This window comes from Triturus cristatus, chromosome 3_1 (genome assembly GCF_964204655.1).
Source record: "Triturus cristatus chromosome 3_1, aTriCri1.1, whole genome shotgun sequence".
NCBI classification, from domain to species: Eukaryota; Metazoa; Chordata; class Amphibia; order Caudata; family Salamandridae; genus Triturus; species Triturus cristatus.
The window spans coordinates 854,561,423-854,573,633 of NC_140583.1; the positions used below are offsets into that span (position 1 = coordinate 854,561,423).

Sequence of the window (12,211 nt, forward strand, 5' to 3'; positions counted from 1 at the left end):
TGTCGCTTTGTGCTTTTTGGCACGATTTTCACCTGGAACTTTAAAAGTTGATAACTCTGGTTCTCCATATTGGATTTTTGTCGTTTGGGTGTCATTGTGTTTATTAAATTTTACTTTTTCTAAATTGGTTTGGGATTTTTTTGTACTGTGTTTACATTTAATAACTATTTGAGTACTGCATAAATACTTTACACATTGCCTTTAAGTTAAGCCTGACTGCTTTCGTGCCAAGTTACCAGAGGATTAAGCACATGTTTATTTTCTAACTCATGTGGTACTTGAGGGTGGTGGAATGGGGCAATAACCCAATTTCTTACGAAACCTCAGAAGGGTATTAAAGTAGGTTGGGGCTCTTCATGTTATAGCTGCCTATAAATGCAAGAAACAAAGAACATAAAGATGAGAGTGTTCTCTGGTATGATGCCCACACTAATTTACTGTTCTATCCATCCTCAGTTGTCTTACAGTTTTTAAAATTTGGTAAAGTTTTGCACTGTTTAGCTTGATTTACTCTGTTTTCTTGGGTTAGGTAAGCCTTGCAGACATTGTGCCCCTCCCCCCCCCCCCCACCCCACAGTAATGAAGTCGTGTTCCACAATCTGTAGGTTCTCCTCTCTGTTTTTCTTTACACAGCACCACACGAACCTACGATGGGCCATTGGTGTTAAATATTTTTCTCTGAGGAATAAAAAAGAGTTACAGATACATCAAATATGTGATATCATATAATAAAATAAGGCCCAACGCGTACTTGGCGCTGGAAGTTCGCAATCCCAAGAAGAGCAGTGTCGCTGCCGAGTGAGGGCTGTCAGAAATATTTTTTATGTCTTTCCAGCATTTTATCTCTTTTGGTTCTCCAGGGGATGATAAGAGAGTCCCTGGAGCGAGACTCTTTACAGCAGTGCAGATAAGTATTGCTATCTCCAAGCGCTTAGAACTTGGCCACTCATGCACAAAATGGGTTTGAAAAGCACCACCCAAATACAATGAAGCTGAAATCAGTAAACATGGAATGAGGAAGAAAGCGAAACTAAATCAATGCCAAATCAAAATATCGCTTCATATTTATTTTCCACCTCAACTTTCCTTGAAACGATATTTATGTATGTTTTTCGAGAGTCCTGTTCTTCTTTTCAAGCACATTCTCTCTTAGCAGTCTGCCAGTTCAAGGAGTGTTTTCTTGCCTTTTTGTACCTTGGGGAACAAAAACATGCCTGTCTCATTTCTTCAAAGGTTATTGTGGCTCTGTGTTCTGCTTTCAGATAAATGTAGATGTACCTCTGTGAGGTGCATGTGTTTCATTTGAGCGTTGCAGTGTCTGATGTTGGAGTCGTTGCCTCTTGCATTTAGGAAACAAGCTTGGATTTACCATTGATTCGGGAAAACTGCACAATATCTCGCTGGGTCAAGGACAGGAAGTCATCGCAGAAATAGCAATGGAGAAGGCATCAAAAGAAGGCCACTGGGTTATACTTCAAGTAAGCTCTTTCTCTTCATTTCATCTGTGCTGCTTTGCAGGCTTTAAAAAAACATAACATTGCACCTCCACAAAATGCATTTGTGGAGCATGAAAGCGTTAACTGAGTGTGTATTTATTGTGCTTTGTCAGACCGGTCCTGTGAAAACTGAAGGCGCTTGTGAGCTGCTGTCAAGACACACCCCTACTCAATAAAATGCATTCTGTGTCGCTGTGATGTCACAGCGTCGAGCAGGACCTTTCTCGTGCTGCGTTCTTCTCGCTGACATTAGACTCCGGATGTCTCCAGCATTGACCGCCACCACATCTCCTACATCACTAGAACATGAGTGCAGTGGTGGGCATGGGGGTCCCAGTGCAGCAGTAGCCCTCTAAAACTGGCCTGCTTTTGTAATTGGCCTCTCTGCGCCCTACTTGTCTGCAATGCAAGAAGGCAACAGGGTGCGTTTTGTGTGGTGAGGCAGGAGCCATGGAAATACCAGCCATTCAGCTTTGTTTTTGGAATGGTGCCTGGAGTAGGAATCATAAAAGATGCAAAGATGCGGGTTGGTGGCAGGAGGTGTGAGAAGGAAGGATGGGAAAACCACACTAAGTTTGTGTATTGTATGGGCCCCTGTTACTCTCTTCCCCTCAGTGCCAACACTGCTAGTCTTTGGAAGCAGTTATGGTGGGAAAAAAGATAAAGGGGAGCCCATGCACAACATACAATTGTAGAGTCATATATAATGGTCAATGGGTGATATAATCGCTGATGTTGAGGAAAACTTAGTCTATGAAAAGCTTGGTTGCACTTACTTGGCAATAGATATACACCCTCGCAGTTGCCTCGTGGGCTGACATGCTGAACAGCAAGTGCAAATAGTCTCAAAGGATGTGGTATCTGCGTGGTACTCTGGAGCAAGATTCAAGGCAGTGTGACCAAGCTCACTGTGATCTTGCTCATTAACTGAGCGTTGGCAGCGGGATTCTACCCTGGTACTTCTTTGCAGGATCCTCTTAAATGAAACACATCCATGGAGCAGAAATAATGTTTGATTTTTATAGTTGAAAGTTCCTGGTTAATGTGGGATGGACATGTTCATTCCAGGTTGCCTTGGTGGAAATTGCACCTTAATGTTTGCAAGGAGTAAACATGAAAGAGACAGGTTCCAATTGTGGTGTTTGGATTTTTGAGCATTGGACAAAGGGTTTCTATGGAAAATAAGCAAGGCAAGTTCAACTGGCTACATTAAATCATCAACAAACAACAATAATTGCAGTTAGGCACCCAGTTCCAAGCCACTGGTGTTCTCGAAAAAGGCACTTAAATCCCCTGCTGCAATAAAAGACACATTTTCATTGGTGACGGGTTAACCTTGTTGTAGGGTACAAGGGCAAAGGTACTGCGCGATTTAATTGGATTATGCGCCGGCGAGGTGGGTTGATTGTCATTTCATATGCGAATGGCGACACATTTCTGAAGCAGCCTCGCAAAAAGTGACAGCTCTCCTAAGTCACAGAGGGGTTCCCACATTGTCATCCATGAATAATCTCCCTCCCCCAGTAAACACATCGTACTGTATTGTAATTGCATTTATATAGCACGCGCTACCCTTAGCCAACTTAAGGGTTTTCTTAGTTCCCTCGTGATAGTTTGCAGATATATACCAAGAGGGTAGGGAGGCGGTGCTCTGTAGCATGCTGCATGCATCCTATTAATCTGCACAGTTCTAACCAACCTGCTTCACAACGTACCTCCTCTTAATTAGTCAATATCCCTGCCATCCATCCTCGAGGTGCAGCTGTAAGGCATGTGACAGCAAAACCGACACAGATTTATGTGACGTAACAAAACAGCTTTAATATTCTGTTTCAAAGTGAAACCTTATATATATCATTTGCGTTTTGGATTTTGACGGGGACTGGGTTGAGAAAGCTGCAAATAATTCCACAAATTTCAGACTATTTTTTTCTTCGTCAGAAGATCCTGGCGCGCGCCAGGTCCACCTCGCAACAAAATGGCTGATCTGATTAATGTTTCTTTTCGATCTTCATCCTACACATACATAAACATTGCTTGATACTTTACATGCATATCGGTCTCACTGCTCATGTTTCCCTTTCAGAACATCCACCTGGTAGCCAAGTGGCTGGGCACCTTGGAGAAATTGTTGGAGAAGTACAGCGAGGAAAGTCACGCCGACTACCGTGTATTTATGAGTGCAGAGCCACCCCCCTCTCCGAAGGAACATATCATTCCACAGGGGATCCTGGAAAACTCCATCAAGATCACCAACGAGCCACCAACGGGAATGCGCGCTAACCTGCACTCTGCTCTTGATAACTTTGATCAAGTAAGTAGCGCCGTGAAAGCGGCACCTAGTGGTCCACAGGGTTAAAAATGGACAGCATTGATTTATAGTAGAACAGGCAGAAAATATATTGGAATATGGCAATTCCTTGGATATTCCTAAAGCAGGCCCTCTGAGCAGGGCCAGACTGGGAACAGAAACCAGCCCTGCAATTCCGTTTGACCGGGTGGGGGGAGGGGGTGTGGGGGTGCTAGTGTCAAGAACCACTGCCGTTTTTGTTACAGGGCGCAATATTGCAGCATTGATCCAAAACCAGCTCCCATGGGTCAAAAAACGGCCCCCACTCTTCCGGTCCACTGAGAAAAAGCCACGTGCCGGCTACGGCCAGTCCAGCCCTGCCTCTGAGTGGTAGTGCCAAACATCCCCCAACCAAAGGGACTAGACAAGCCTACAGTATGCACTTGTAAGGAATAATAATGCAATGAATAGTTCCACTTTTCACCCTGTCCTTGGTATTGGTCAGCAAACATTATTATTTATTTTTGTATTTTTCATACAGCGAGAACATTGTCCTTAGATGCCAGAGTGCTTTGCAGTAGACATATGTTGTTACATGGATAGTTACAGAGGATTCAAGAATGACCATATACTACCAAATATAGTTGCATAAGCTCTAGAATAGCTAATGATAAACCATTAAAGAAAAAGGAAACAAATTATACAATAGGTATATACAGCAGAGAAACAAATTGTACGCGCCTGAAGAGGTGGAGGTAGCATAGGTCGGTGCCAGGAGTGAGTCCAGGAGGTGAGTGAGCATGTTCTCTATGGAGAGGATTAGCTGCAATGACTTAGCTAAAATATTATCATGAGGTGAGGGCGTACAGTTCAGTTTAGAAAGTGAGTGAACATATTCTCAAGGGAGGGGATTGGCCGCAATGACTTAGCTAAAGTATCGTTGAAGCAGGAAGGCTTTCTGTTTGGAAGGCTGCGAGCGAGGTGGTACTTTGAAGGTTTGGAGGTAGCGAGTTTCAAATTCTGGTTGCGCTACTCGTGAAGTATTTATTTATTTTTTTATTTAGAAAGTTTTATATAGCGCGAACAGGACCACCGAGGGTATCAGAGCGCTTTACAGATTGTGCAGTAGGACGAGTACATGCAAACCCAGATATTCAACATATCGACAAGTACATAGACTTAGAATGTCCAACATTCTCATGAGCCTAGCTTCAAGGACACAAAACAGCATCGATAGCCCGGGAGTCACGTGGGGAAGGCAGACTGAGGCAGATATTTCTTCATCAAGAGCCCTTTAAATTCTGATTTGAAGAGGACAGTGGAAGGGATCACCCTGACTTCGGGGAGAAGAGAGTTCCAGATCCTTGGCGCCATACCTGAAAATGCTCGAATATAGGTCTTTTTTTTCTTGAATTTTTGTGGTTTGAGTAAGAGGGTGCTGGCACTTCTGGAGGCTCTTGAACCACATGAGAGCTCCAGTTTCTGAGCGAGGTACATCGGGGTCTTGAGGTGGATGGCTTTGTGTGTCATGCATGCAAATTTCAGCTGAATCCGAGCTTCATATGTGAGCCATTTCAGAACTAGCAGGTCCGGAGAGATGTGGTTGAATTTTTTTGTCCCCATTTTGGCGCTGAGAACATGTCCGCTTTTATAATGATTTATTGATTTATTGATGCAAAGCTGAACAATTATATGTTAAAACTTTATGTTTTTTCTGATACACAATGTGAATATATTTTTTGAATCACAAACAGTTTATTTGGATTTGTATAATTATTGTGATTCATTCTATGAAGAAATTCAACACTCTTTAATATATCATCTCTATAGGGGATTTGAAATACACTTTATGGTGTGTTACAAATTTTATGTGTGCATTTGTGGTGTGAATGAGAATGTTTGAGTACGAACATGTATGTATGAGATGAATGAGAGGTGTTTCATGGGACCTTTTAGTGTTTGTTATTGTATATATTGTATTTTATAAACATATGATGAATGTATCTATCCAATTATCTTGAAAAAGGAAAAACAAAAAATAAAATAATGTTTCATTAACTTGGATGATGCAAGTTTTTGAGCGTGTGGTCTAGCCAGAGTGGTCCACAAGTTAAACAACATATTGCGTTCTTTAAATGATATAGGTAGAGCATATTTCTTTGTTCTATATTAAAGGTCTTTTTCTTTACCCCTGCTGCTCTGCCTTCATCTACTTGAGGAGTCCCCCTTTTTATGAGTGGTTGCACGTTACGAGCCTAGCCACAGCATTGACGGTCACCTTAAGGGGAGCCGTTTTCACTCTGGGCAGGCCACACAACGTTGCACTGCCATAGTCCAGCTTTGCGATCACCAATGCTTGCACTGCAACCTTTAGGTCATGAGCAGGGAGATAGGGTGGTGTGCCCGGGGTTGTTTCTTTTTAAAGGTTGGGGATTCTAGCAGCAATGCTTCTGCATTTCCCAATGGTCTTGAGCCAGGGCCGGACTGGGAACCAAAACTGGCCCTGGCAAAGTGCTTGGCCGGCCCCCCGGGGCTTGGGGGTGCCGCTGAGCTCTTTGCCAGGGTCGTTTTCGGACGATTTTGTTACAGGGCCAATTTTGCAGCTTTGCTGCAAAAACAGCCTGTAACAAAAACGGCCCCCAGGGGCCCAAAACCGGCCACCACCCGCGCGGCGCACCGGTGGATTGCCCGGTGCCTGCTACGGCCAGTCCGGCCCTGTCTAGAGCCTCCTGAAAGCTTGAGTTTGTCCTCCAGACACCAGGGAGTGGAGGTGTGTAGTGCTTTATGGTTGACGTAAGCAGTCTGGTATACAGCCCTGGCTTCAATGGGCAACTAACGGAGAGAGGCCAGAACAGGTGTGATGTGGTTTTCCTTTTGACCCCATAGATGAAGTGTACTGTTGAGTGTAGGATAGATTTCAAGGGGCTTAGATGGCTTTGGCCAGACCGACCTCACTCTCAGAGTCTGTGGATGCATCCCAAAGGGTGAATGTTCATTGGTTTTCGAAGCAATGCGGTTATGTTGGCTTAATAGGGGTTGTTATAATTCTATTCAGTGAGACATAAGCATGTTTCACATGTGTTTGGTCTTAATAAAGTGACAGCATATGATGTATAGGCCATGGGGTGATGTAGTAATGGTGCGTCCGTGTGAAATGTGGTGCCAAGCCCATAGCTTTCTTGCCCGAGTTATTATTATTATTAAAATATAAAAGCAGTGCTTTCCGCCTTCTTTAGTTATACCATGCTGCTTATGTGTGGCCCGCGAAGAAGGAGGGTCTGAATCCAAAGGGATGGGGGGCGTCGAATAGGTTGGATTGGGCATCCGGTAACAGGGGGGATCTACAACAGATTCTGCAATGGATCTGCAGTGGTGCCTAAGGCTGAGTGATGAGCGGTTTTAGTGAGAGGTGGGTGGGTGGGTGGAGTGGAGTTTCCAGTAGTGGTTGAAAGTGCGGTGGTGATTGAGAAAGGGCCATCTTAGGTAGGAAGCAGGACTTTTACCGGGCTTTAGAGTTGAAGGGGTGGAGGCTACGTGTGTAGAGGGACATGAAGCGGGGTTGGCAGCTGAGGTGCCAGTGGGGACGGAAGCTAGTGTGGGCATCAGGACAGTGATGATACAACTAGAAGAAGCCTTGCTTGGAAATGGAGATCATTGTAGACACCTTATAGATACGAATAAAGTATTCCCTCAGTCTGAATGCATCGATTCCTTGTGCTTAGACGGCTTTAGGGGCGGATTGATACACTCAGAAAACCTCTTCCTTGTAAGAGAACAAAAAACTAAGGGATGTGGAGAGCTGAATGCGTTGCTGCTCTTGTACTATAGACAGATAATCATCATACCTCCTAAATGCATACATAAAAACATTGCAGATTATCTGCCAGCAGAAAACATAACATTATTAGAAAGGTCATCGCAGGAGAGAGCACACAACAATTAACGAAGTATGTAACAATATAGATAGGGTATTTTATTATGTGCACGTCAGTTGCATTATATGCTATTAAGCGAAAAAGAGATGAATCAAAAAACACGTTGTGTGCTCGTGGTCAAAACACTTGCACAATATTGCCCTGGCATATTTTCAAAAATGCAGAAAGAGATGGCTTGAGCAATGTCTGCCCGTGCGTTTTGTCTTCCTTTAGAACATCCTGGACCAGTGCACGCGGGAGCAGGAGTTCAAGACCATCCTCTTCTCGCTCTGCTACTTCCACGCCTGTGTGGCTGAGCGCCGAAAGTTCGGCCCCCAAGGATGGAACAAGATCTACCCCTTCAACTTCGGGGACCTCACCATCTCCGTCAGCGTGCTGTACAACTACCTGGAGGCGAACGCGCAGGTACCTTGTGGGGTGCAGTGCGCGCGCTGTGAGTGCCTGGCACGCGCGTGGAACGAACGAGCCGTGAACTCAATGCGAACTTATCCTGAGTCGTGAAGTTTGTGATACGTCGAACGTGCATGTTTGATACCATCACTAATGTAGCGCTTTGCAGCGGTAACAATTCTGTCAGAAACGTCGCTGAAGCCTTGCGCGTGTTTTGCTCTTCTTTAGAAGTTGTGGCTGTTGCTTTTATTATGATAACGTACCCCGTTTCACCGTCCCGTTCGTGTTGTGTTCAGATACCTTGGGAGGATCTGCGGTTCCTGTTCGGCGAGATCATGTACGGCGGTCACATCACCGATGACTGGGACAGGAGACTGTGCCGCACATATCTGGAGGAATACATGCAGCCCAACCAGGTAACGCGCCCGCTGTCTAAAGAGTTTCCGGTGCGCGAGCTCCCCCTGCTGGTCACTGACGCAGCTGTCCCTGCACTGCATCATCTTAGTGGTATTAACATTACAGAGAGTTTCATGGTATTTTTCGAGTGCCTTCTTCATTTATTTACCTGTGTTCTGAGGGTGTTTAATCATATCCTGGACTTTAATAGTTATTATCGTTTTGATTATCTACATCTCATTTATTTGGAGCCAGTGCGCCTTTGAGATTTTACTACTTTATGAACATGTCCAAGTAAAGCAAACCTCGCAACAGGGGATTATCTGTTTTTAACCACAGCTATAGACTAATGTATATTTATTTGACATTACGTAACTATACAATATTACGAATTCAGGCGGCGAGAATCGAATGCAAACGTGGTATGGTTTCTGGTTTGTCGTCTGCTACTGACGGTCCCTTCCGGGCTCGCAGTGTGAGACACCCTCTGGGAGGACGAGCACCACTGTCCTTACACGTTTCCGTAAAGTAATTACATACAGGAAAACAAAGTGTCTAAAATTAAGAAATGCATTAAATGCACAATCACCGCAGTTTGCGGTCTTAGACGGGCTTTTTATGTTGCTACATCCCTTCGAATGACTTGAGAAGAGCGTTTAGTATTTACAGTGAGAGCGTCGGAGAGTTGTGAGAACATGATATTGTTTATTCTTATAATCTGATAAATGCTATAGGCGTTGCAATTCTTGCACGTTGCCAAAATGAAAACCAATACTGTTCGTCAATTATCAGTGCCTATCAGCGGTGGCCTGCCGGGGGCAACCCTCAAACCGGGGTTTACCAGGTTAAAGCAATCCTTTGGAGTACATTGCAAACTTTATTCGCTTTATTAAGTATCCCACGTATATACGAAGAAATTCCAGGAGTACTCCGAGGCACAAAAAGTACTCTGGCTGAAAATACACAAGGTGAGATATTCCACGTGACGCGATTTAATGTGCAGTAATATGCATTTGAAAGCATATTTTCTTCTCTAAAGGGAAACATTTTTTCTGGTTAAAACACTTCACCACACAGCCCAATGAAATGTGGAGTATTCCCTCACCTTTCACACACTGACATGACACCTTCTTTTGGAAGCACCGCCATTGCTTGAGTTTTCAGTACAGGAAACTACTTGCAAATTGTTTATTGTTTACGGATACCCTTAACTTACCAGTATATGTGGGAGTTCACTGTACTTTGCAGGAACACAGGGAACCCAGCGCTTTAAATGGGCCGGTACTGCCCAGTACCGAGTACCAGCACTTTTTTATTTTGAGGAGGAGAGTACCGGTACTTCTCGAGAGCTATGTAATACTTTTAATTGGAGAGTACCGGCACTTCTCAGAAACAAGCAGGTACTCTGCTACAGAGTACCTGCACTTCTATTTTTCCATTCCAAGCACTGTCTTACACTCGATATTGAATTTGCCACCCCTTCTGCATTCAAGAATGCGGAAACGCCACCACACTGGGGGATTTTTAGTTTTTTACACTGATATATGTCATCTGCGAGATGGAATTACATCAACACATTTACTCTCGTAAAATGCTTTCTGCGCTCAGTCCATTCAGGCTCCAGAAGAGATGGACATGTTTTTCTAGATGACAGCATTCACCTTGAGTGGTCTTGGGCAGCCTTGCTTCAGCCCTAGGAATGATACCTCGGTGTTATCAGAATGACAGCTGTACACAGACAATCATTCATTCCATGGACTTTCAGAACGCAGAAAGGTAAGAGTAATTGACGATCGAGGAATATTTATTTCGAGCGGAACTCATAAAACATGAAAAGTAAATACTCTTTAAATACATTCATAGGCAAACAGTAGAACCTAATTCATTAGAGCAGCCTTCTTGAACTTACATTTTGGCATTGCATTTCAAACGTCGATGGCGTTTTATATATATGTATATATATATATACATGGTGATGTTTAGATCGGCTGCTCCGTGCCCATGTGTGAGGCCGCCCTGCAGGGTCTGGGGCTCCGGTAACGTGAAACTGTTGTTGGGATATATATGTAGACATACACACACTCACACATACCAATATATACACACACAAATATTTATAAATACATTTTATATATATAACTGTATATATATGTGAGCACACACACACGCACACACACACACACACACACATATATATATTGATAGATAGTCTACACCTCTGTCGGAAGTACCTTGGAACTGATAGAGTGTACATTCGAACAGTGTCCGGATATCTTCATTTCCTCTCTCTGAAGCCTCGTCCATCAGAGGCCACATTTCTACAGCATCAAGGCGTGTCCGTGCCAATCAAGTCATCTACTGAATGACTGAAACACTGATAAATCTGTTTGTTGCGAGCTGAACTGTTTATTTGGAGCATTTAACGCCGGCCCTTGTCAGGTGGTCCTTTCACTCCAGGAAGCGCACACGTAGCGCCCTAATCAATACAAGCTGGTCACAGAAGGCCACGCGCCCTCCCGCACCGCTGTTTAATGTTTATCAGACCGACTGGGCTGCGGGCGCAGATGGCGCGGTTCACGCCTGTGCAAGGATTTAATTGGCTGTGTTCCCATGATGGGTTTTACAGTGGAGATGCTCACATCAAATACCGACGAGCGTATAGTACGTAGTTTACATAGGCTGGTGACCCTCAAGGCTGAACTGGCACCGTCTCAGCTTCATTTGAAAAGCAGAAAAGGATAATGAAATGTTGGCCTGTGTGAGTCAGGAGTTTTAAATGTCCGAGGCAGCAGTATGGGAGCCAGAGGGCAGATTGTACGGACATAAACAAAAAGATAGAGACGCTCTCTATAGAGGGTGGGGGCAGATTTGTAAAAGTATTTTTAAGAAATTCAAAAATCCTGCAAAAAAACTCCAAGGTGCCATTGAAATCTTGTGTTCCCTCATGGACAATTACATAGCATCTCAAATCATCTAATTTACTCCCGATTAGGGGTGGGTGTACCTCACGTAATTTGATGTAGAATAATTATGAAAAATTACAACGAAATTACACGAGATTATGCAGAATTATGTGGAGAGTGTATCCGAGCATTTAGCACTATTTTATGTGCGCAAAATGATTCATAGCATCCAAAATGGACCTGAAAATGCTAAGAAAATGGCATTAGCTAAGAAAATAGCTAAACGCAGCAGAAAGCGAACAGCAGCAGCCAGTAGCCGCTTGTTCTTTGTTTTTGTGCTTTGGCGGTGGGCTTTTTTCGCCAAATTACTCTAAAGTATGCAAGAAGGTATAATTGCATTATGTTTGGTAATTTTGCATTACAAGAGTAACCGGAGATTTCCAAAAATTCTCCAATTACTCTGGCATAGTTCAACTTTTGCCCAGGCCTAGTCCTGATGTGCAGGCACCTGTTGATCTGTAGCTGCACTCCCACCATATAAATATCATAACATACATTGTTGGGTTACAGTGACACTTATACACATAGACCTTTTCTTCAATTGCTAGTATAAACTTCCAAAAGACTCGTCTTCAAAACTTGGTCTCAATTCTGCAGTAATTGGTGCCATGGACCATATTTTAAGGCCTCTTCTCACACACTATCATCACTCAACCAAGGTAGCGCTGCTCGGAGACCGCAGATGTCTTCGCTCAGTGGATTTGAAACCAAGCACCTAATATACAGGCGAATAATTATGTG

The 12,211-nt window shown here is 43.8% G+C and overlaps 1 protein-coding gene across 1 annotated transcript in view; it reads left to right on the forward strand.

Moving 5' to 3' along the window:
* LOC146861181 (dynein axonemal heavy chain 11-like) overlaps nucleotides 1-12,211 on the forward strand; it is a 2,741,463-nt gene that overhangs the window by 2,395,690 nt on the left and 333,562 nt on the right. Inside the window, exons 65-68 of the mRNA XM_085646213.1 lie at nucleotides 1,351-1,478; nucleotides 3,583-3,810; nucleotides 7,935-8,126; nucleotides 8,408-8,527. Of these exons, the coding sequence (XP_085502339.1) occupies nucleotides 1,351-1,478; nucleotides 3,583-3,810; nucleotides 7,935-8,126; nucleotides 8,408-8,527 (668 nt within the window). The remainder of the gene's footprint in view (nucleotides 1-1,350; nucleotides 1,479-3,582; nucleotides 3,811-7,934; nucleotides 8,127-8,407; nucleotides 8,528-12,211) is intronic.